The sequence below is a fragment of the Podarcis vaucheri genome (assembly GCF_965113315.1).
Source record: "Podarcis vaucheri genome assembly, chromosome: 5".
Classification (NCBI taxonomy): Eukaryota; Metazoa; Chordata; class Lepidosauria; order Squamata; family Lacertidae; genus Podarcis; species Podarcis vaucheri.
Window position 1 is genome coordinate 232529 of NC_138763.1, and position 25387 is coordinate 257915.

Consider the following 25387-nt stretch of genomic DNA (forward strand, 5'->3'; position numbering starts at 1 on the left):
TCTGGTGTTCCCACAGTTAACAGATGAGAACTATAGTTTATGGTCTTTTCGGGTGGAGGCGCTTTTGACCTCTAGAGAAGTATGGACCTATGGACTTCCGGGTTAGCGCAATTGGCTAATGGCGGATTCCCTCCGAGCTCCGGAGGGAATCTGCTCGACAGGGGCTGGGTCTTGCCGCGCCAGCGACGCGGGGACCCTTAAAAACCACGGGCGCGGATGCCCGTGGACATGGTGACTCGGCGGGCACCGTTAGCGCCCTCCCAACCCGCGAAGGAGCCTTTTTAAAGGCTACGGAACGGGGGACGGGGAGTGGCGCGGTGCTGTGAGTCTACTGCTTCCCCTGCCGAGTGAAGCTGCATGCCATTTGTCGGAGAGCGCTGACATCTTCCTTTAAAAAATTTGGACTCAAAATCAAGAACAACAACCCGTGAGTAATTTGGAAATTGGACTAAAATTATTCTTTTTTTGTGGATCTGGCACGAGCGGGGGAGGTGCAAAGAGGAAGTCCGTCTCCCCCCCCATTGTAAACAGTTTAAAGCAAGGATTTGCCAACTAAGGTTGAGAGAAGAGCTGTGTTTTTTTCCTGATTGGATAAAAGTTATTAATTTCCACGGATTTAAAAGTCTAAGTTACTGTGCTGGAGGACAAGAGTTTATTTGCTTTGATTAAGTGCCACTTTTCCCGAGACTGGGAGTAACCCGTGAAAGGAGCCTGCTGAGGGTTTACAGAAGATTTTGACAGCTGTCAAATTAGCTGTCAAAGTCGAAAAAAACTGAAAGTTTTGGTTTAGCCGGTCATATCGTTACAAGGTATTGAAAGTAAAGAAAGATTGATACAAATAAATTTGACTCTTGGATTGGAAGTGAAAGGAATACTAAGTAACCAGAATCCCTCTAGAGGGGATTCACGGACATTACAAGAGTGGAAATAGGTCGGAAAATTCTGGCAGATCTGGATGAGGTCGTCTTTCTCATGGGAAAGCTGCGAAAGATGTATGAGCAAGGCCATGTTTTGTCTACAAGTCCTACAAAACCGAAGTCAACAGTAAATATACCTTCTGAGCTGGAAAATGACTTGATGTTCAAAACACAGGCAGCTGGACAAGAAAAGAAACCAAAGACTGAAGAGGAGGAAAAGATACTTGCTGAACAGGAGGAGCAGAAAGGAGGGGCAGCCGAAATGTCACAGAAGGTAAACGATAGCCGGAGGCCTGTCAAGATGGCTACAAGCTCAACCAAGGTGGAAGCTGGAGTCTTTGGGATATTTGGATTTAAGAAACAGAGCTTGAGCTCCACCTTTAAACAAGTAGGCTTGGCTGGAAGGATCATGGACATTATAGAGAGAGTGCCCCTTCGAGTTTGGGTGTCAATCATAAGGGACTTTCAAAGAAGCCGGCTGAAAGGGACTGAGAGAGATTTGAGAGCCTCGGACGTAAGGTCACCAGCCTAAATAGATGGACTAAATGGACTACGGTTTGGGATTGAAACCGGGGAGAGAAGGGTGGGGTTTGGAAATCCAAAGGGGGCCTGATCTTTTTTATGCTGTGTCAAATTTCATGTTGTTTATCATTATAAGAATGGGGAATTCGTGGAAGGGAAATAGGGTCAACCTTAGAAAAAGTTTTTTACATATGATTAAGGTATATAAATTAAAAGTTGATTTATAAACTGAACTAAATATAATAATGAATTAAGGGTTAAAATCTAATACAAATAAACACATTAACAAATTAAGGTTAAGACATTAGGGATAAAAACTTATTGAACAAATAATTGGATCTGGAATACAAGAAGGGGAGGTGAGGGGAAGTCGTGAAAAGAAGTTATTGAAAATGAGATTTTAAAGGTGGAATTTTTTGTGTTTTTCTTTGTCTTTTTGTTTTGTTTTTTGTACCTTTTGAAACTTTAATAAATATTACTTTTTTTAAAAAAGAGAAGTATGGACCTATGTAACTGATGGCCCTCCTGACCCTGTAACTAATGCTTGGTTGAAAGGAGATGCAAAAGCCAGGACAATAATTAATTTGGCAGTTAGCAACCAGCAAGTAGTCTATATAAGAAATAAGAAAACTGCCAAAGAAATGTGGGACAGTCTTGCAGCAGTGCATATTAGAAAAGAGTCAGCGTCTGCATTGATGTTTTTCAAGCAGCTGTACCAGACCAAGTTGCAGCCTGGTGGTGATTTGGCAGCACACTTGAGATGTCTGGAGGCAATACGCTGCAAATTAATTCAAAGGGACATGGAGATACCTGATATTCAGTATGTTTTTATCATTCTTTGTTCCCTTAATGAGGACTTTGATGGTGTAGCTAGCCAGATATCTGCCGTTCCACCAGCACAATTAACTGTGGAAGGGGTAACGGCAAGATTAATGGGCGAGTTGGATAGAAGGGAGGCTTGTGCCATAAGCACTCCTGTTTCCAGAAAGAATGAGAAATGCCATATGCAAACTTGTGGTGATACGGCTGCATTTAAAGCTGCAAAGTGTTATTGGTTCTGCAATAAGCAGGGACATTTTGCAAAAGGACTGCACATCCATTGCAGATGAACATTTAAATACTGTGTATGCCAATAAGGCGGTTTTTGAGCCAAAAAGCTACAATGATGTTCAGAATTTACCTAAGCACCAAGTTGTAAATTGGTATAAAGCTATCAACTCTGAGATAGCTTCTTTAGAAGAGCATAACACCTGGTCTCTTGTACCACAAACCCCAGATATGAGACATTGATTCAAAATGGGTTTAAGAAAATGCAAATGGGAAGGATACGCCTATGGTGTGTGGTTTCACCTTTACAGGTGAAGATAAGCCATTTCCTAACAAAACTTTGTATCGTTCTGCTATAGGCAAGCTAAATTTCATTCAAAGAATCTCAAGACCAGATATAACTTATGCCTTTCACTTTCTGGCAAAATTTGTGGGAAAGCCCACTACGCAATGTTTCTCTGCTCTTAAGAGAGTGGTAATGTACCTTAAACATACCAAACATTATAGGTTGCAGTTTACATCATGTATTGACAAAGGTTTTGAAATTTTCTGCGATGCATCTCATGCAGTGGAACAAAATAATTGCAGGGGTGTGTCTGGTATGGTGTTTTGTTATAACGGTTGTCCATTTGAATGGAAGTCCCAGACACAAACCATTATTTGTCTCTCCACAACAGAGAGTGAATTATGTGCATGCGTTCAGGCCACTCATGATGTGGAATGGTATCTGCAAGTATTTGCAGACCTACAGATGAAAGTAACACTACCAGTAAGAGTTTACCTTGATTCCCAGAGCGGACTCGCTATCCTGTGTTCAGAGACCAATACGCAGTGCACTAGAGTCTTAAGGTTACGTTTACAGTTTGTAAAGAAACTAATTGCTGACGAAATGATTGTATTTCAATATGTTCCAGGTGACAATCAAATTGCAGACATTTTTACTAAAGCACTTCCAAAGGTTACTCATGAAAGACATGTACAAAATATGCTTTACGATTTTGTTCCACAATGATGAACCGCAGGGGAAATGTTGAATGGTTTCGTTAAATGTAAAGGTTCATCATTGTTCCACCAGTTGTGTATGTCTTTAAGGGGCCAGAGCAAGGGCCAGAGCAAAATAACGAGACCCAGCTTTACAGCTGTGAAACATAGCAGGTGCTGCTGAGTTGTATTGATTAAGCTGTGTCAGCATTTGGGTGTAGTATATAAGGAGCAGCACCTAGCTCTTCCGTTACCCTGGGGGATGGGTTGGTGGTTGGGTCTGGTTTGTTGTTGGTGTATTTAGGAGTTTTTGTTTTTGTTATTAAAACCTTGTTTAAGTTATTTGTGAGTCCCTTTTTAATGCATGGTCTCCCCAGCAAGCTCTCTGCCGTGCTACTATACTGCAAATAGCTAACACTGCCACCTCTCAGGTGGGCACTCTTGCCATTATAAGAGAATGAGGGAGGTGAGTTCATGGTGAGTCCTGGCACCTCTTTTTCTAGAAAAATAGCACTGGCTGGCACCTTTCCCTGGGATGGCCATGCCATACAGCTTTCATCTAGTTCACACCTGAACTTTCCAACGCAATATGATTTGAAATTGCAGCATTAAGCCTTGGTCACTCACATCAAAGTCCAAATGCTCGGAGACATATTTTATGAGTACGTTGGTGGTCTTGACTGCTCTTTGCCTCTCACTGATTTTTGTGGAGTCAATCCAGCCATTTGTGTGCTGTGAGAGAGAAATCATCGTCATCACATGGAAGGACAACCCTTAATCCAGGTTTGCAAATTCACAAAGCTTCATAGAGGGGACAAATTGCAAAAAGGGGTTGTTTTGTAAAGGAGAAAGTTTGCTGCAATTTGTTTATTAATAATAATAATAATAATAATAATAATAATAATAATACCCCACCTCTTTCCCAGACAGGGACTCGAGGCAGCTTACAAACAAAACAAGAACAACTAAAGACACAGAAAAAAGAAGCCGTTTAAAAAAAAGCATTAGTAGAATTAGATATTAATTGGCTCTTGGGTTGCTTTTGTTTTATTATGCTTTTTCTGTTCTGATTTTGTATTTTTATGTTGTGAACCGCCCTGCAATCTGTCATTTGTGTGTTTGTGTGTGTGATAATTGCAACAATACAACATGCACCTCACCACAGCCATAGCAATGGAATGCAGGAAGCATCCTTAGACCAAGCCCAGCCATTGATCCACAGGTAATGAGGACTGGCAGTTGGCCCTTTGGACTTTCAGACAGAGAGCCTTTTCCCAGCCCCACCTGGAGATGCTGAGGACTGAACCGGGGATCTTGGGCATGCAAGACAGATGCTCTGTCCCGAGCCACGGCCCTTCCCCATACGCCATCGGCAGAGGACATATCTTGTGTGCCTTGCACAAGCATTGCTAGCAGAACAGAGGCCCACTTGACCATCAGCACCCACAACCAGCGAGTTGGCCACAGATGCCCCCCGTGCAATCATTTCAAGAGGGTCTGTCCTCCGGCATGGGAGCTGCTGCTTCCCCCTGCTCTGACACCTTGGGGGCTCCCTTACCACTAATATCTCCTGCAGCGTCTCCAGAGAGGGGGCCTCCGACAGCAAGCTGGTGAGCATGTTGAGCCAGATGTAGACAGTCGGCTGATAACAGTCCTGGAAGGAGAGAAGCAAAAGCAATTAGAAGCTGAAGACCCCCATGGAAATCCCATATGCTCTGGAGCCTTCTAGCCCAAATTTGTAACAAAGCTTATGCAGGGGTTCAAGCACGGCACACAAAGAGTCATAAACATCAAACGTTTCTTGATGTATGTAAGGTTACAGGTCATGCGATATAAAGATACAGGACTCCACACTGGGCTCAACTTCCTTGGGGTGTTCCAAGGCAGAGGGCTGCCTTGGTGGTGGGGCCCACCCCGTGGAACACCCTCCTATCAGATGTCAGAGAGATACATCATTATACTTCCGTCTGAAGACATCTGAAGGCAGCCCTGCATAGGGAAGTTTTAAATATTTGACGTCTGGCTGTGTTTTAATTTGTTGGAAGCCGCCCAGAGTGGCTAGAGTAACCCAGTCAGATGGGCAGCATATAAACAAACAAGCAAACAAATTAAATTAAATGCAGCGTAGGAGGGAGGCATGAGAGTCACAAAATGCAGGCATGCAGGAATCATACGTGGATGCATTCTAGCAAAGGTGAAATGCAATAAATATGGAAACATGATTAAAATCAAAAATATACACCCCAAGTCTCTGGCTGTTACATCATTGTGATGGGTCAAGTGTCTCAGGCAGCATTCTTTGCGGCTTACACGGCTCAGACTCTTTGCCCTCAAATCCTTTAACCTGGCAACCCCATTTTCCTCCAGAAGCAGAAGGTCCAGTCACCTGGCTCTGGGTTGGTGGCACAGAGCTCCCAGCTTTGATCTTCGTAACCTGAAAGGATGGCAATTGGAAGACCTTCCGGATGGTGTTTTTGATCAGCTGAGCCCGGAGCAGGGGGTGTATGCATGGTCTCAAGGCACTGAGAAGAGAAAGAAGGGGAGAGGAAAGGATCAGCACCCAGCAGTCCATAAACCTGGTGAAGAAATATGTACTGTGCCTGGCCGTACTTACGTCAGGCGAGTGATGTTTTCCATTGCCTGGTGCAGGATGGTGAGTGATGCCACTGGCTCCTCTTTGATAACCTCCTGTGGTGGGGAAGCACACAGCATGTCAGGGAACTGGAGGCGCCATCCCTGCCGCCGCCACCACACCAAGCCCTGAGGTGTGCTCTCTATCCAGCCCACTTGACAACTTCTTTGCAATTGGCAAGTGGGTCCTCCTAGAGGAGAAGAGTGGGCTTCCTGGATCTGGGAATAAGACCCCTTTTTCTCCTGGGCAGAGCTCTACCCCATAAGAAGAGCAGAAGACCAGCCTTCGGGACCAGGCCAAGGGCCCATCTAGTCCAGGGAGCAGACCATGAGCCCAAGAGCCCTCTCCCCGCCTGCGGCTTCCAGCAACTATATGCAGAAACATGGCTTCCTTCCTCTGTGGAGGTCGAACATAGCAATCATGGCTGGGAGCCCTCGACAGCCCTCTCCTCCGGGGAGAACCTAGCCTCTTTTCCTTAGGCGCTGGTGACAGCCTGCTGAGGTTGCCACAATGGAGGGCTGCCTTTCAAGAGGGTTTGGAAACTTCAGCTGGAGCAGAACGTGACCACCCAGAAATGGTTTGGGGCCAGATGGTCAGAACATGCAACCCAGAGCTAGACCTACACAGCTATTTCTAAGAAAAAATGCTCTGAAAAGAAACCCCAGGAGATTCCCCCTCTTTTTTTCTTTTTCTTTCTACTCACTATGATGCAGAAGGTGAGCTCCTCTTTGTGGGGGAAGGTGACATGTCCCACAGTCGATTGCACAAGCGCCTGGGTTATTAGAGTTGCTGCCTTCATAAAGCTCTTCTTCAAATCCTCGTTCTGAAAGGAGAAGGGATTTTATAAAATTGAGTTTCAATCAAAATCACAGGGAAACATAAAGCCACACTGACCCTAACCCTAATTCTAATCCTTACCCTAACCCTAACCCAGAAATGGTCTTGTTAGATAGTTAAATTCATGTTGAATTGCTGTTTTAGGGTTTCTTTTAAAAAAGTCTGGAAAGAATTAATCCATTTTGCATTACTTTCTATGGGAAAGCGTGCCTTGGTTTGGAACACTTTGGTTTCAGAATGGATCAAGTTTGAGAACCAAGGTACCACTGTAATGCCCCATCTGGTCCTAAGGGTGGAGCCAGTATACACCCCAGTCTACCAGCCTTCGGTGGATGAAGCCAGAGACCCTGCCCTAGGGCACAGTCTGAAGGCAATGTGGTGCAAGGTCTGCTCAGTGCCTGGATGGTGACCACGGGGGAAATGGTTGCACACCTCCTGAAGTAATATGACAGGAGAAAGGCAGGATGTACCGTATTTTTTCATGTATAAGACACCCCCTATTAGGGGGGACTCCCAATTAAGAAAATGGGGGGGGGATTGCCCAGAGTTGCTGAGCTTTTGGAAGGGAGGATTACCCACAGTTGTTCAGCTATTTGGGTGGAGGGGATTCCAAAAATTGCTCACCTGCTGGACCTATGCTGCCACTTACACACGTCACAAAACCCACCTATTGTCTGTCCCTCGCCGGCAGAAACTGCCAATCGCCTTCCCAATTTCCGCAGTGACAGCCAGTCAACACCACCCCTTGCCGCAGCCACCAATAACACGCACAATAGCCACTGACTATCTCCGGCTTGCAGCGGCAACCAAACCCATGTCCCCCCTATGCACTATCTGTGTATAAGATGACCCTCATTTTTAAACATCATTTTTTAATAATAATAAAAAACACCTTGTCTTATACACGGAAAAGTATGGTATAGCTGAGAGAACAAACAACAGGAGTCCGTGTGATAATCAGAGCCATACCTTCCTGCTGTTCTGGAATTGGAAGAGGAGCTCCTGTGTTATTAGGTCTATGAAAAGGGGGAGCTCATCCTGCCGTGCCCCAAATGCCATTTGCCCGCAGCAAAGGATGGCGGTGATACTGGCATTGGTCTCGCTAGTATTCTGGAGGGAAAGAATGGGGAAAGTGAGTTTGGGAACCTTAAGTGCAATTGGAGACAAATCACCATTTAGTTGGGACCTTTTAGCAGCTGGGAAAATATTAGTAGTCAGTAAGTTGTTGTGCGAAAGGTGGAGGGCACAAGGAGAAGGGGACGGCAGAGGACGAGATGGCTGGACAGTGTTCTCGAAGCTACCAGCCATGAGTTTGACCAAGCTGCGGGAGGCAGTGGAAGACAGGAGTGCCTGGCGTGCTCTGGTCCAGGGGGTCATGAAGAGTTGGACACGACTAAACGACTAAGCAACAACAACAAGTTGTTGTGCAGACTTACAAATTTTGTATTTTTTTTTCCTCCAGGAAACTCAAACTGCTGGCAAGCCAGGGCTCCCCCATCCTATATATGTGCATCGGGTTCTTCCTGCCTAAATGTAGAGCCTGACATTTGACCCTACTGAATTTCATTTTGTTAGTTTGGGCCCAGTTCTCCAATCTGTTAAGGTTATCTTGAATCCCGATTCTGTCTTCTGTGGCATTGGCTACCCTTCCCAGTTTGGTGTCATCTGCAAATTTGATGAGCATCCCCTCAATTCCTTCATCCAAGTCATTTATTTTAAAAAAAAACGTGGAACAACAACGGGCCCAGGACAGAACCCTGTGACACCCCACTGGTCAATTTTTCCCCAGGATGACGAGGAACCATGAAGGTGTTCTCTTTGGGTTTGGTCAGTCAACCAGGGAGAAAGTACAGGACAGTGTAGGGTAGACTGACCACTGGTGCTCTTTTCCATGGGAGCTGCTTTTTTAAAATTAAAATGAACTGGGTGGATCTGCTCATCTTCTCCATAGTGAGGGTTGGGAAATTTCCTTGGTCATTTCCCAACTCACAGCAAAAATCCAGGGGTACCACACTCCTGGGTTTCATTTCTCTTGGATGGCAGAGCACAAGAGAGTTCAGGGCTGCGTTCAGATGTAACAATAAACCAGAGGGCATCAACATAGGTTGGCCTCTAGCTCCCATCAGCCTCAGCCAGCATGGCCAGTGGTCAGGAGGGATGGGAGTTGCAGTCTGTAGCATCTGAAGGGCACCATTTTGGTTACCTCTGTGATAAACTATGGTTTATTATTGTGTGAATGAGCCTTGGACTCATCGGCTCCTGCTCCCTTCTCCTCTAGCACAGTTGCAAAAAAGAGACCGGAAGCTTGAGGGAAGTTAACTGAAAGTGGAAGGAAAAGGTTCTGATCCCCTTCCAGCTGGGTTGGAGAATTGGAGAGTCGGGGGCACATGACCCCAAGGCCCCCTCAGGTTATGGAACTGTTAGATCCGCACGCAGTTACTATGCCTTTGTAATAATTTGCTTAATTGACAAATATATGGAGGTGAACACAGAGAGTGACACTCAACTATGCTTTGCTTCAAGTAGACCTGTTGAAATGAATGGGCCTAACTTAGTCATCTTCATTAAATTCAATGGGTCTACTCTAGAACATAGTTGAATGGGGCCAGCAGGCACTCCCGTAAGCAGAAGAACCCTTGCACGAGAGCAAATTTGGCAGCTGCCCTGCCCCGGGATGCAGCTGAAACCTCTCCCCTCTTTCTCTCTTCCTCTCCCAGCCTGCCGACTGCCTTCTCTCTTGGTTTCTGCTCCCTCCCCTCAGTTGGAGTGGTGTCCCCTCTTCCAAACTCTAAGAGGTTCTTCATTCAAAGCTTTCTGACAGCACAACACTCTCCCTTGGGAGGTTGTGGACTCTCCGTTGGAGGTTGGATGGCCATCTCTCAGGGATGCTTGAGCTGAGATTCCTGCATTGGAGGGGGTTGGACTAGATGACCCTTGGGGTCCCCCATTAGCTTCCACTATTGAGGAAATGCCAACCAACCATCTGACAACCAACCTAAAAACATGGGCCAGTGTACTTTTGTATTGCATGTACTCTGGGGATGACCAATGGTTTCTAACGATTCCGTTTGACTGACTGACTGAGCCAAGGGATCAGATCAGATCTAGGATCTGGAGCCACAGAGACAGGACTGCTGGAGCCCACTTCAGAAGGATGACTGAGACATACCCACAGAGGAAGTTGTCTGGCTTCCATACTGAGAGGATGAGCAGATCTAATTGCCTTTTTGGAATGGTAAGGATCCCATCCCTTGAAAAAGAGCATATTTGGAAATGGGGCAGGATTTGTTCTTCTCCAACACAGCTCTGTTTTCCTAGATCAGAGGAACCCAGAGGCTGCTTCACATGCTTTGGTGTGGATGTAAATAGCTGCTAAGGATCCAATTTGCCAGGACCTTCGTCTAACCATTGGCCATGCTGTCAGGGGCTGATGGGAGTTCCAATTCAAAACACACGGATGGGGAAGGGGCACCAGGCTGGGGATGGCTGACCTACACTCTTGCTATGCTCCTTCCTCACTTACCTCAGACGTCTCAGTCTTCCTTTCAATGGCCGCGCGGCCAAAATCCCGCACTGCCCTCAGCACCTGGGAAATATGGGTGCTTGAAGCCACACCAATAGCCTCAGAAATTCCCTAGAGAGAATGAGGCACGTCAAACATGTCGTTTTCTTGATTGCAATTAGTGATAATAATAATAAATTTTATTTATATCCCACCCTCCCCAGCCAAAGCCGGGCTCAGGGCGGCTAACAACAATAAAATAGTACAACATTCTAAAAACATTTCATTATAAAAATTAATTAAAATCAATTAAAATGAAATTGATGGCAACCATTAAGCTAAGCTGATCATGAGGGATGGAGGATCAATGTGATTCTGTAAGCAGATTGCTGCAAAATGTGGGGAACCAAATTTAAGAGTGGGGAAATGAGACACTTAGAGAACCAATTTGAACAGATTCTTTCATCCTGGATAATAATAGGGGTGGTTTGAAGAACGATATTTCTGTGGATTCTGATGTGAACTGACCAGACCACACCTCCCAGACTCATGTGCAGCTTGCAATGCAAGGATGCCTTGCATTCTGACATTTTCGAATCTTGTGATACAGTTCTTGGCTTCATTAAACACCCAACTACATTAAAATGCATCATTTATACACTGGAAGTATTTGTAATCCACCCCTCACCCAAAGGCGCCAGAGCAGGAATATGCACCATCTAAACCAGGGTGCTCCAATTTCTCATACCAAGTGGGCCACAAGAGTAGTTCAGCACAGAACCTGTGGGGTGCACACTGACTTGTCATGTGGGAGAGGGGAGCAAGGCCAACATTTGACACACACGCCCCGGCCTGCATGCTGCCTTCCCAAAGGTAGGCAGGTGAGGCGCTGGGTTTTGGGAAGGAGGCATGAGGTTCTGGTGGGACCTAGCGCCTTCCCACCTTCTTGCCAAAGGTGGGAAAGAGCTAACTGAGGACTCTAGGACCCTGACAGATCACACCTGCCTCCTTCCCCAAGCCCAGCACCTCCTTACCCAGCTTTGGGAAGGCGGTGCAAGGCCTACAGGTGTGTAGGGGTGCCTCCAAGGTTGCTGAGGGCTGCCAAGAAAGGCATTGAGGGCCACTTGTTGGCTGCTCTGATCGAACCCAAAACTAAACAAATCTGCCCCAGATATGTTGAATGCTGAAAAACTGTTCCTCCTTTGAGGGGGTGACCAGGTGGGCACGAGCAGAGACCAATCCGGAAATCAGGACAGAGGGCTGGTGGGGTCTGTGGGGTAATGTCAGGGACTGGCTGGATGAGTAAGAGTGGGGGACCCTGGATTGTGGTGGTGGGACACTGGGGAGCAGCCTGGGGAGGTGCTTGAAGCAGGAGGGTTCAGAAGGAGGAGGCTCTTCCAGGACACTGCTGGAGGTGGAGAGTCTCCGTGTGAGCGCAGTCCCAGTCCCACACATTCACTCACCTCTCTGTCTGCTTCCTCTTCGAGAGCCAACCTCAGGAGTAAGTGCAGGTACTGGTGGACTGTCTCTGCGCTCCTGGATTCCCGCAGCTTGAGTCCATAATATCTATAGAGGGCATTCTAAGGGTCGGGGAAGGTTTGGGTGAGTCACAGGGAGGAGACCCCACCAGCTACATCAACTGCTTTTGGAAAACCAAAGAATTTCAATTTTAGCGTCTGAAAATGTCGGGTAATACTAAATAATAATAATAATAATAGATTGCAAGTACTAGGCAATTGTTTTAATGATTTGTATGCAATTTTACACATCTTCTGAATTCCCAAGTCATGTTACAACTCTTTAAAGGTAAAGGTAAAGGGACCCCTGACAATTAAGTCCAGTCGCAAATGACTCTGGGCTTAAAGCTCATCTCGCTTTTGTAGCAGGAACCCCCCACCCCAATCATTCTGTTTGCACAAACTTCACACACACTCACACTCACACACTACATATGCCATATTTCTGTTATAAATTCATAGAAAATCAACCATACATCGGATTTGCACTGTTCCATTTTTTTTACTCCATGTGACAAGGACTATCAAAGGGGGGTGGCTTGGTTTCTGGTCAGCCATAATCCCTTCACCATCCCAGCACATCCACAGGAGCCCTGCCCAGTTGCTATGTCAACCCTGATAATCCCAGACAGAAGACAATCAAAATCACAAAGAACAGTGGATTCACCACAGACTGAAACAAAGGACAATGATCAGATCTTCCCTCTGGGGGCAGGAAACTGCAAACTCCCCATTGTCACCTGGAAAGTACTCATGGGGAGGGGGAAAGGAGGAACCAGCTGGGTGACAGGACACTCAGGTTACCACCACAACTCCTCCCTCAACCCCTCCTTTCTGTAATGTATGCATGATGTCAACCCTTTCTGTAACATATGCATGATGTCAACCCCTCCTTTCTGAAATGTATGCATGATGTTTCTGGGGGTGGGCTTGAGCTAGAGGAGGGGAATTTCAAAAGTTTTTATAAGGTCTTGCAGCCCATTGTTCTGGGTCTTTCCTCTCTCTTGCAAGTGAAGGGAATACCCTGTTGCAACAGTTCAATAAAGGCCAAGCCTACAGGCTGCTGTTTTGCTCCAAGTTATCCTGGTTGGTGTCTTTGTTTTGTCCAAGAGAGCCCTCGGATTTTTCTGTTAACAGTTGGCGACCGCGCTCAGGGACACTTGGTTCTCCTGTAAAGGTGAGAGGGGAGATAGAGGGGATCAGGCGCCACTGGGCAACCTTAGCCCAGAGATCCTTCTTCCTCTCCCTGCCTCCTCTTTGCGGGTGGTAATCAATCGTCACCAAAAGCTCAACCAGGGGAGCAAAGGCGAGGTCAAGCCGGCTAAGGGAAAAGGATCCCGGGATCTGCGGGGGGACATCTTCGAACGTGAGTATGGTTTGAAGTAAATACATTGGGAGGGGGGTGGAAAATTAATGTCCCCACGACAGCCAGACTTTCCTTCTTTCATTTCTGACGTTACCCTTCGGAGTCGGCCGGGTACGTTCTCTCTCTCCCCTTTTCTCCCCCGATTTTCCCCTTCGGAAAGTGGCCAGGGAAATCGCGGAACTTTTCTGTCTGACGTTATCTCTCGGAGTCGTCTAGAAACGTCAAAACCTTTCCCTTTCTCTCCCCACAAATTCTTACGCGGTGCTTGGCCGGGGAAATTGTGGTACCTTTTGCTGTTTTCCGGCGTTACCTCTCGGAGTCGTCCAGGGACGTCTTGATCTCTCTATCCCTTTTCTCCCCCGTTTTCCGTCTTGGAATTGAGTCCGGGAAAGCGTGGCTCTTTACTGTTTTTCTCTGACATCCCTCTCTCGGAGTCGTCCAGAGGAGTCTTTCAAGTATTCTCTTACTCTCCACCTACCCTAACTATGCAAATGAAGCTTCCCCTCCTGCCTGGCGACCTTTGTTAGGGATGACCTGGGTATGTGAGAACGCAAGGTCGTTTGCTCCCCTTTCAAAACTTTGTTTTCTCAGACCCCCAATCTGGCACTGCACAGCGCAGGCGTCCAGTAGGGAGCCCAAACTTAGTCTCAAAGGCTAGGCAGGAGGCTGTTGTGGAGGGTAGAAGGGGCGGTTCACGAAGTGGGGCCCCACACTAGGATTAGTCTTGTGAAGCAGCGCTGAGGAAAAGGAATTTTAGTTTTGTGGCTGAAGTTTTCTCGGGCAAGGAGTCCCGTGGCTGGAGTTTTCTCGGGCAAGGAGTCCCGTGGCTGGAGTTTTCTCGGGCAAGGAGTCCCGTGGCTGGAGTTTGAGTTCATGTATAAGATTTCTTGAAATGAGTTTGTAGCTTGTAGATATGTAGGAATTGTGTTAGTCAAGGGTACTTTGAGTACTGAAAGGATATTTTTTTCTGTCCCCCCTTTCTTTCCCATTGCCTTTCCTCCCTTGTGTGTGTGTTTCCACTCTTTCTGTCTTTAGCGTACTTCGTTAACGGAAGAAAAAAAAGGCCCAATAATAACATATGAGAGAATGGGAGCTCACTAAACTCCCTAGCTGGACTCCTCCTGGCAACAAAGCTTCCATGAAGCCTTTTTGCCCCAGAGAGGATTCTAATATGCCCCTCCAGCTTGTCATCTCCAATTAGAGAAAAAATAGAAATAAAATAAAGGGGCGAAAATGGTCAAGTTTGTGTTGTTAAACTGTAGCCTAGAGCTAGAACATGAAACTGTAAACTTAATGGTGCTCAGAAGGCAGTAGATATAATAACAGCCCACGCATTAGAGATCTTAGTTTCTCTTAAAAAAAATAAAAATAAAATAAAATAAAATGAATGAATAAGAGATGTACTCAAAGATTCAGGAATATTTCAAGGGTTTGTATTTACATTGGCCTTGGCGTCCACAGACTGTTCTTAAATGCACATAGTTTTAAATTGCAAGCTTGCTTCAAAATTTTAAATCTAAGGAAGCCATGTTGCGCCTTATCAATCTTAAACAAAACAAAATTGAGAATGGAGTGTGCAAATGTTTGTTACTTGAGAGAGGCTCTAAAAGAGTTTTCCTCCCAAGTGGTAAAATCCTGTATACGTGCTACTTGTGTTCTGAAAGGGGATTACCCCACCTCCTTCCTCTAGTTTAAGAGAGGAGGGTGATTTAAGTCTAATGGTAAATGATGTTTTGTTGTAACTTTTGAGAGTACACTTCTGCTCCAGTCTATTTTGGAAGGTGAAGTTACCCTAATGTTTCTGCTGCAAAAGCCTAGTTGAGCCAATTGCTCTCTCAAGCTAAAATGCAGTGTATGTATTTCATTAAACGTATGCCTATAAAAGTATGGTGTTCATTCTAAGAAAAAATATGTGAGTCCAGTTTTAACTTTGATTTGGTGGGACAGAAGAGTTATTGTAAGGCTCCTGATATCAGTCTCTGTAAGACTCCCTGGCCTCTTGTGTTAGAAAACGCCCCCCCCCCCTTGTTTCATTCTGCCTCTTTCAGTTGTTTTCTCCCTTCTTCCTTCTGTGCCAGGTAAATTTACTCCCGAGTAAGCTTCCTTTAAAGGAAACTGCAAAGAGGGGAGGGGGGCAACACTTGTGTATTCCCTTTAAAAAAATCAAATCTAGGGCTGCTTTAACTGTGCTTTATAAGAGATCCTCTCCCTATCTTACGAAAACTGTTCACTTCAATCTTCCTTAAATATCATTTCAAACTCACTCAAACTATCTCAAGATCTGCAAAAAGGGTTCTGTGTAAAGTTATGTACTTTTATTTTCCTTTTCCTTAGTAAATGATATGAGCATAGATGTTTGTTTTCTTTCCCAGCTGTAAATCTGTACTTAAATGTGTATGCCTCTTTGGTAGTACAAATCTTGCTGCGAAATCTTGCTGTGAACCCTATATTTTGGAGGGTTGGACTAGATGACCCCAGGGTCCCCTTTCAACTCTCCCGATTTGTGGCTGTGTGGAAGGACATGTGTCTGCAAGCATTGGAGGGTAATTCTTAAATTCTGGTGTGGTAATGGAGTTGAAATTCAGCCTAGCTTTGCTTTTTAGTTTTAAAAGGTGCGAGATGAAGCCATTATTTTTTGGAGCACAACTGGTAACATCAAGCATTTGGGTGATTACAGTGTTTATCATTTTGTCTACTATTTAAAAAAATCAAACTTCAAAGTCAACTCAAAGTTTCAGCACATACGAATACATAGGCGCCTTGACCATCCATCCTGTAAATAAAGGGCAGTAAAATTTGTCTGCAAATGGTAAGGCTGAAATGACTGAGAATGTTAAAAAATCCTATGAATTCTAACTCTGGCCATTTTTACTCATAAATAAGAGAGCGGTTGATTGTTCCGCGAATGGCCAGAGGGATATTAGCCCTTTCCTGTACATAAAGGAAGCAGTCTCTTTTGCTTGGGCTGAAATTGCTAGTTTTGGTGAATACTTAAATTGCTGAGTTTCTCTTTTTTGTTTAAAATCAAACCCTGTTTTCAAAATCTACTCCTTACCCTTCCCTTCCCTTATTCAAATGGTAATTTAGCCAAAGGATGCAACATTTTCAATAGTATAAAAGGTTTGCTGAGACATGAACTCTGCACATGCACAGAGGCTAGATCAGCTAAAGAAGAGAGAGAGAGGAAGGGGGGAACTGTAAGGGGGGAGAGGAGGCTTCTTCCAAATGTAAAAGAAAACTTGGAACCATTGAGGGAAATCACCCTTAATCTGTCTTTGCTCCAGGGGCTACTTAAGACAAAAGGCTAAAAACAACAACAACAACAACAAAACAAAAAAAACTAGCCCATCAAAAGTCAAGAGCATCAAAAGTCAAGAGCTTTCCAGGTTCCAAATCTTAACATGCCAAATTCTTTTCACAGGTAAATATCAAAGCATTCCCCCCCTCAATGGGAATTTTAGGAACAGCATTTCCTGACAGGCTTCTCACATGAAATAATTTTCCCTTTTAACAGGATATGTGAACCCCGATAACAAAGTGTTTGTCCCTTTTTCCTCCCACAGCAACTTACTTTCTGTTCTGTGAAACAAGTCTGAATCCCTGCTATATTAGTAACTTCCATCTCTTTGTGGCCTTGACACTTTTTTTTAAGTTACAAATAATCTGTTTTCATTTATTTAATCCGTTTCTCCATGATGTCTGTGAAGTTAATCGAAGCACAACCAAACATTGTTTGTGGAATGGTACTTGTTTACCTTTTTGCCTGAGCATTTCTTATTAATTCTGTCATTTTGGCTAGTGCAAGGTACCTGCACAACTTTAAATTGCCATTCATTTTTCTTGGTATTAACTCATTTCCCAGTATTCCGCTATTAACATTACAGCTGATGTTGTCACATCATTTGGGATGCTAAAATGCCAAAACAGATTACTTCAGGTTACTTCAAGTTTCTTATTAATTGCGTGTCTTAGCATTTATTTATTTTTGGTTCCTCATAGGTGATTTTGTGTGTGTGTGTTCTACTTTGGGGACATGTTCATCACATGTTGAAAGTCAGTTTCATGAAGTTCTTTTATCAGATAGCACATGGTGAATTTAAAGTTTTTCCCCATGGTTTTCCCATTTTTTTCAGTCTAGTAGTAATCTGCGTGGTTTTGATAATATATTTAATAATAATTCTGTTCTAAATCTGATGTCTTTGTGTCAAGTTTGTTTTCATCTGACTGGTAATCTAATTTTTTGCTTTCCTTTGTATTTTTTAACCTTTGTATTTTTTACAGTTCTCTTTCTATACATGTGAGTAATTTTTTTTTTATAATATGAAAAGAACAACAACAACAAAACTAAGTGAAGGAAAGCAAACAAACTTAGCAGATAATAACAGTAATTATGCGGAAATGTGATAATAATATTGAAATGAATAAAATGCTTAATGTGCTAAGATTGTTATTATTTGCAGCTTCCCATGGAAACTGGAGGACATCCTTTTTGCCTTTTGCCCCTTCCTTGTCTAACTGTGTTTTTAAGTCCCCAAAACCCTGCCCCCTTACAGGATATCACTTCTACAGATGTGCAATGATGAAAAGCAGCAACAACCCCTCAACTCAGTTCTTCGTCATCACAAGACCTGCAACAAGACACCAGAGTTTTCAAGTGCCCACAGCTATCTCTTTCAAAGGATATAGACTGCCGGGGGAGTGGGCCTGACAAAGGGGGGTGGAGTTGACTTGCAAGGACATCTTTTCACTTGAACCTCAAGCCTCTGTGCTCCAGGATTCAAAAGATACATGCGTAAAAGATCACAATTGTGTCAAGATATGCAACTGATATTTAATTAGTTTGTTTTGTATTACGTGTTATTACGTAGGAATGTTGAAATGTGTCTGACAGTGTGTTATTTGTGGGGGGGCTATTTTGTGTGTAATTGTTTTTATGTTTAATGTCTTATTCCTTACACCCCAGTGGAGGATTCTCATACATTTTATGCTTTTTAATAGGTCAGGCTATTATGTAGTCCAATGTTTAGAATTAGATAAATTTATAACCACATTTCGTTGTTCCACCTGGCACTCTGCCAACTTCCCTACCCATTTTAAAATGTGCTAAAACTCGCTTTACCAAAGAGAAGCTGATAAGATACATGAAGGTGCACATGCTTTGGTTTAGCAGGAACAATCCCTTATAGAGTTAAATTGTCTTATTTGGACAAAGTGCCCTTTTAAGAACGGTTTTCCTTTAACAGACTGGTTTGAAAGGTTGAGAACCATGGGCACATAAATTCAAATTGGACTCAGTTTGAATTGGGCAAGTGTATCCAGGCTGCAATTAGCTTTTTGGTCCTTAAAGTGCAAGTGAGCAACTTCCCAGGACTGCAAGACCAGAGCCTGTAATAATAATAAGAAATCCCATGGATTTTGGCCAAGGCAAAGACATTTCTCTCAGGACGTGTCCGAAACCTGTGCCAGCTGTGGTGGGTGCCAGGCTACATGATAAATATGAAAGCCCTAAGTGGATTCACCAGGGATTGCCACTACTGCGACACCATGCCGATGTGAGACCACAGAAGAGCTACCTTGACACCTGAGAACACAAAAACGGCAGGGGGGAAGCAAACTGCACTTTGCAGTCATTAGTGGACCTTCCTGCTAAATGTAAAGCATAGACCACTATTGAGAAAATATTTCTTCCAAGGTGCTAGAATACCACAAGTAACTGAGCAACAAAATATTAATTTACGTGATATCCTATGTCTAACTATGTGCACTGTTACACCATTATATTTCTATGCAAATATCCTTAAAGTAGCATGATATCCAAGTCCCTTTCAGGTTCACATGGACACACACATCTGGGACGGAGAATACCAGGTTATTATTTACCACCTTAAATTATGTGGAGAAAAGGATTGCAAAGTAGCCACCTTTGCAATCTTATCTCCGAAGGGGGGAACTGTAGCAGGAACCCCCCACCCCAATCATTCTGTTTGCACAAACTTCACACACACTCACACTCACACACTACATACGCCATATTTCTGTTATAAATTCATAGAAAATCAACCATACATCGGATTTGCACTGTTCCATTTTTTTTACTCCATGTGACAAGGACTATCAAAGGGGGTGGCTTGGTTTCTGGTCAGCCATAATCCCTTCACCATCCCAGCACATCCACAGGAGCCCTGCCCAGTTGCTATGTCAACCCTGATAATCCCAGACAGAAGACAATCAAAATCACAAAGAACAGTGGATTCACCACAGACTGAAACAAAGGACAATGATCAGATCTTCCCTCTGGGGGCAGGAAACTGCAAACTCCCCATTGTCACCTGGAAAGTACTCATGGGGAGGGGGAAAGGAGGAACCAGCCGGGTGACAGGACACTCAGGTTACCACCACAACTCCTCCCTCAGCCCCTCCTTTCTGTAATGTATGCATGATGTCAACCCCTTCTGTAATGTATGCATGATGTCAACCCCTCCTTTCTGAAATGTATGCATGATGTTTCTGGGGGTGGGCTTGAGCTAGAGGAGGGGAATTTCAAAAGTTTTTATAAGGTCTTGCAGCCCATTGTTCTGGGTCTTTTCCTCTCTCTTGCAAGTGAAGGGAATACCCTGTTGCAACAGTTCAATAAAGGCCAAGCCTACAGGCTGCTGTTTTGCTCCAAGTTATCCTGGTTGGTGTCTTTGTTTTGTCCAAGAGAGCCCTCAGATTTTTCCATTAACACTTTAAGGCCGAGGGAGCCGGCATTTCTCCGCTTCTGCAGACAGTTTTTCCAGGTCATGTGGCCAGCATGACTAAGTCGCTTCTGGTGAAACCAGAGCAGCACACGGAAATGCCGTTTACCTTCCAGCCGGAGCAGTACTGGCTTCGGCTGGGGAGGGATTGGATATAAATATATTATTATTATTATTATTATTATTATTATTATTATTATTATTTTATTTATTTATTTATTTACTTGCACTATGTGCTTTTGAACTGCTAGGTGGGCAGGAGCTTGGACCGAACAACGGGAACTCACCCCATCGCAGGGATTCGAACCGCCAACCTTCCGATCGGCAAGCCCAAGCAGCACAGTGGTTTAACCCACAGCGCCATCCGCGTCCCTATTACAACTCTTTAGTATTCCTCATTTGGGGAATTTGAAAGTTGACAAGTTCAGCATGTCCTAATTGCTCTTCCTCCACTGTTGGAGGCAGGAATGCTTCTGAATAAAGAAAAAAAAATGCAACATTTCCTGGGGTCCAAGTCACCCCACCAAATCAAGTTCATGGATTGGTTCTTCTTCCGGTCTACAGATCCTGCACTGATCGTCTTCTCTGCTTCCCCAAGTTTGCCTGGTCCTCTTTTCAAGCCCCCCCAGACTGGTGGTTACCACTCCTTCTCACCAGCGGAAAGTCGTCTCCTGCATGTGCAAATGGGACCTTCCTCCAAGCTGGGCTCCCAATAGTTCAGGCCTAGGCAAACACAGCCCTCCAGCTGTTTGGGGACTCCAATGCCCATCACCCCTGACCTGCTGGTCCTGTTAGCTAGGGATGATGGGAGCTGTAGTCCCAAAGCAGCTGGAGGGCCAAGTTTGCCTTTGTCTGTGATAGTTAATGGCAGTTCCCCTCAACCTGAACCCTTCTACATGCTCCCACCAGCCCCAGGCAGCATATGGTCCAGAACATTTAGAGGGCACCAGGTTGGGAAATCCTGGTTCACGCTGCGCAACATCAGACCAGGGTGGATAAAAATCAATGACCCATTATTATTTTTAATGGATTTCTTTGATTTAAATCACATTTTTTAAAAAAATTAAATTGGATTTCTAAAATAAAATGCTTTTAGAGGAAAAATCTTTCGGAATATATTTTTCTATTTAAGTTGCATTATAGTCCAGAGGCTATTCACTGGGAAGTAAGGATTTATTTTAAGTTTTTCATATATGCTAAAATTTAGTCTAAGAATTTTTTTAAAAAAAATGTTTAACTACATCATGGATATATAAGCTATAATGTTATTGTTTTAGTTAAATAAATTGTTTAAATTCTTATTAAGGAAATGATTATTTTTCTCCTTCCAATAAGGTACAGCAGAAAAGTTGTCCAAATATACAATGGTACCTCAGGTTAAGAACTTAATTCGTTCCGGAGGTCTGTTCTTAACCTGAAACTGTTCTTAACCTGAAGCACCACTGTTAGAGGTATCGGTTGGTTGCTTGAGAGCAATCAGGCAATACGGCTCAAGAGTCTGTTTTCAAGCTTTCTTCTTAGTGATCAAAACTTTTAGAATGCAGAGCGCCTCTATTCCGTGTCTTGCTCATTCACGGGCAGAATCTGAGCGTGGGCGGCCCTTCAACCTTCCCCAGCAGAGTAATTTCTTGGCGCCCAGTCTGCGCCTCCCCTCTCTGCGCGGAAGCCTACTGCAGAAGGAAGGCTTGGGTAATGGGGGACCCCCCTCCTCCCCGCTTTGCTCAGGCAAGGTGTCCAGGCACCGCCTTGCCTCCTCCGACCCCTGCATCTCCTCTCCTTCCTCCGCTGAGGAACTGCTGCTTCCCACCATCTTTGGGGGCTCTCTGTAATCCACCCGGCTTTTCCCCTCTCACCCCTGAGCCGATGGCAGTTCTTAACCCGAGGTACTATTTCTGGGTTAGCGGAGTCGGTAACCTGAAGCGTCTGTACACAGTTAACTTATTATACCCCACAATAATTTCATAATTATCTGTCTATGCATTTCTAACAGTATAACCAAATCAGTAGTAAAAACTACTCTGGAAATTTATTATTCCCAAAATGAAACCTTCATCTGGTTGTAAATATTAAGATTATACAAGCAAGAATGTAAAAATATGTTTTAAATTGATTTGATTTCAATCAAATCCACCCTGCATCACACACACCTGGGGAGATGTCTGGAGGTGTTGGAGGATGGTGTCCAAAATCTCCTTTTCATCCATCCTCTCCAAAGCTTCTGGGATTGTTCTTCCTCCCCCCAGCATTTTCTTACCCATCCACAGGAACTTGAAGTTTTCATCAGCGAGTTCTTCAGAAAGAAAGAGAGAGAGGGGTGAGTAAATGAGGCGGATGAGAGGGAAAGGTACCGTATTTTTCCATGTATAACACGCCCCCATAGATAAGACGCTCCATATTTTTGGGCACTCAAAATTTAGAAATGGGGGCAGATTGCCAAGACTTGTTAAGCTTTTTTGGGGAGGGGTTGCCCAGAGTGGTTGAGTTTTATTTGGGGGGAGGGAGCCATTAATCAAATTGCACAGTTGCAGGCATCAACCACCAAGTCACCTATCGTCTGCCAGTCGACAACAGCAGCCCTTTCCACAGCAAAGAAATCATGGCTGGGAATCTGCTCCTGGCAGCTACAACCAAGCGCCCGTCCCCCCTCAGCACTCCCCCTGTAGAAGAGGAGCCCCAATTTGACACTTGATTTGGGGGGTGAAAAACCTCGTCTTATACAGGAGAAAAGACGGCGAGTTCTTTCTCAGGGGGCTTCTCGCCTGTTGCAATGAGCGGGTGCATGCCATATCTGAACAGGGATCATAGAACTGTAGCGTCTGAAGGGACCTGCGGGGTCACCTAGTCCAACCCCCAGCAATGCAGAACAGGGGCAGCCACCCGGAAGTCCCTGCTCCATGTTACACGCCTCATAACAAGGAGGGGTGGGGTGGGGGGGGCCTACACCCAGACATCAAGGAAACCAAGAGAGACCCCAGCCTTGTATCATAATAATAATAATTTATTATTATTATTATTTATACCCCGCCCATCTGGCTGAGTTTCCCCAGCCACTCTGGGCGGCTCCCAATCAAGTATTAAAAACAATACAGCGTTAAATGTTAAAAAACTTCCCTAAACAGGGCTGCCTTCAGATGTCTTTTAAAGATAGGATAGCTACTTATTTCCTGCACATCTGAAGGGAGGGTATTCCACAGGGTGGGCGCCACTACCGAGAAGGCCCTCTGTCTGGTTCCCTGTAACCTTACTTCTCGCAATGAGGGAACCGCCAGAAGGCCCTCGGAGCTGGATCTCAGTGTCTGGGCTGAACGATGGGAGTGGAGACGCTCCTTCAGGTATACAGGACCGAGGCTGTTTGGGGCTTTAACACTTTGAATCATGCTCGGAAACATACTGGGAGCCAATGCAGATCTCTCAGAACCAGTGTTATGTGGTCCCGGCGGCCGCTCCCAGTCACCAGCCTAGCTGCCACATTCTGGATTAATTGCAGTTTCTGGGTCACCGTCAAACGTAGCCCCACGTAGAGCACGTTGCAGTAGTCCAAGCGGGAGATGACTAGAGCATGCACCACTCTAGTGAGACAGTCCGCAGGCAGGTAGGGTCTCAGCCTGCGTACCAGGTGGAGCTGGTAGACAGCTGCCCTGGACACAGAATTAACCTGCGCCTCCATGGACAGCTGTGAGTCCAAAGTGACTCCCAGGCTGTGCACCTGGTCCTTCAGGGGCACAGTTATCCCATTCAGGACCAGGGAATCCCCTACACCCACCCGCACCCTGTCCCCCAAAAACAGGACTTGTCAGGATTCAACATCAGAGTTTGCAGGGCAGCAGTTGAAGAAGGAGCAAAAAGGGTTTTCTTGTGTGTGTGTGTGTGTTTCTTTGTGGCTGATTAGCTGTCTTCCCTGTGTAAAGGTCAGAGGGGGCAGGGTTTCTGTTGAGGCAGGGGATTAGCTGTGGGAGGAGCTTATCAGAGTTTGCAGGGCATCAGTTGAAGAAGGAGCAAAAAGGGTTTTCTTGTGTGTGTGTGTTTCTTTGTGGCTGATTAGCTGTCTTCCCTGTGTAAAGGTCAGAGGGGGCAGGGTTTCTGTTGAGGCAGGGGATTAGCTGTGGGAGGAGCTTATCAGAGTTAGATTTAGGGGAGCTAGTCTCAAATGTTTGTTGGGGGAGACCTAGGTTTTTTTGTGGGGGAAGTTATTTCTCCTGTCTTCACGCTTTTTATGATGGAGGACCTCTGTAGCCACCCCCAACGACACGATCTCAAGATGGAAGGGGAGGGAACAGCTGCAGTCGCCTGCGATTCCTGCGCAATGTTTGCCATCTTGCCAAAGGTTGCAGGCAGCTTTACCTGCAGCAATTGCATGTTGATTGCCCTCTTAAAAGACAAAGTCCAGCAACTGGAGGAACGTGAAGCTACGCTCCAAAGAATTAGAGAGCTGGAGCTCTTCTTGGAAGCAACAGAGCACACCGTCCCCACCAAGGAGGAGACAGGGGACTCCGCTGAGAAGGAGGCTAGTTCATCAACACAGGAGCCAGATATATGGAGAAACGTGACTCAAAGAAGTAGGAGGCCCAGGGTTCGCTCTGATTGTTTAGAAATACACAATCGCTTTGAGGTCCTCTCCCCTAGTATGGAAGATGAAGAGCAGACTCCATTTGAGGATCTCTCCCTCATTACAGTCGATCAGGTATATGAAGACGAGCAGCAAAGTCAGTCCTCAGGGAATGTGCAGGCGACCTTGGAACGGACAGCTCACGGAAGAACCCCGACCAAACCCAAGAGGAGGCGTGTAGTGGTGATAGGGGATTCCCTACTGAGGGGAACAGAAGCAGTGATCTGTGGGCCTGACAAGATGTCTCGGGAAGTGTGCTGTCTCCCCGGGGCTAAGATCCAAGATGTAACTGAACGACTGCAAGGAATCATAAAACCCACTGACAAATACCCCTTCCTCTTGGTTCATGTGGGAACCAATGACACTGCAAGCAATAGCCTCCAGAAGATCAAAAGAGACTACGAGGCTCTCGGCAGGAAACTGAAGCAACTAAATGCACAAATTGTCATCTCATCTGTCCTCCCAGTTGAACGAAGTGGCCCAGGGAGAGAGGGGGAAATAGTGGAAGTGAACAGCTGGCTTCGCAAATGGTGTAAACAGGAACGGTTTGGATTCTTAGATCACGGACTGCAGTTTCTTGAAGATGGACTTCTGGCAAGTGATGGGCTGCACCTCACAACGGTTGGGAGAAATGTTTTTGCCAAAAATCTCAGAAACCTCATCAGGAGGGCTTTAAACTGACTAATGTGGGGGAGGGAGACAGTGCTCCTGAAGGTAGGAGTC

General features: G+C 45.2%; 1 protein-coding gene across 1 annotated transcript in view; it reads right to left on the reverse strand.

Annotated features, from left to right (window-relative positions):
- LOC309533156 (maestro heat-like repeat family member 5) overlaps positions 1-25387 on the reverse strand; it is a 41368-nt gene that overhangs the window by 11383 nt on the left and 4598 nt on the right. Inside the window, exons 2-10 of the mRNA XM_082224352.1 lie at positions 22206-22348; positions 11902-12018; positions 10460-10570; positions 7906-8046; positions 6803-6922; positions 6082-6155; positions 5854-5989; positions 5026-5121; positions 4095-4199 (exon numbers count right to left, since the gene is read on the reverse strand). Of these exons, the coding sequence (XP_082080478.1) occupies positions 4095-4199; positions 5026-5121; positions 5854-5989; positions 6082-6155; positions 6803-6922; positions 7906-8046; positions 10460-10570; positions 11902-12018; positions 22206-22316 (1011 nt within the window). The 5' untranslated portion in view covers positions 22317-22348. The remainder of the gene's footprint in view (positions 1-4094; positions 4200-5025; positions 5122-5853; positions 5990-6081; positions 6156-6802; positions 6923-7905; positions 8047-10459; positions 10571-11901; positions 12019-22205; positions 22349-25387) is intronic.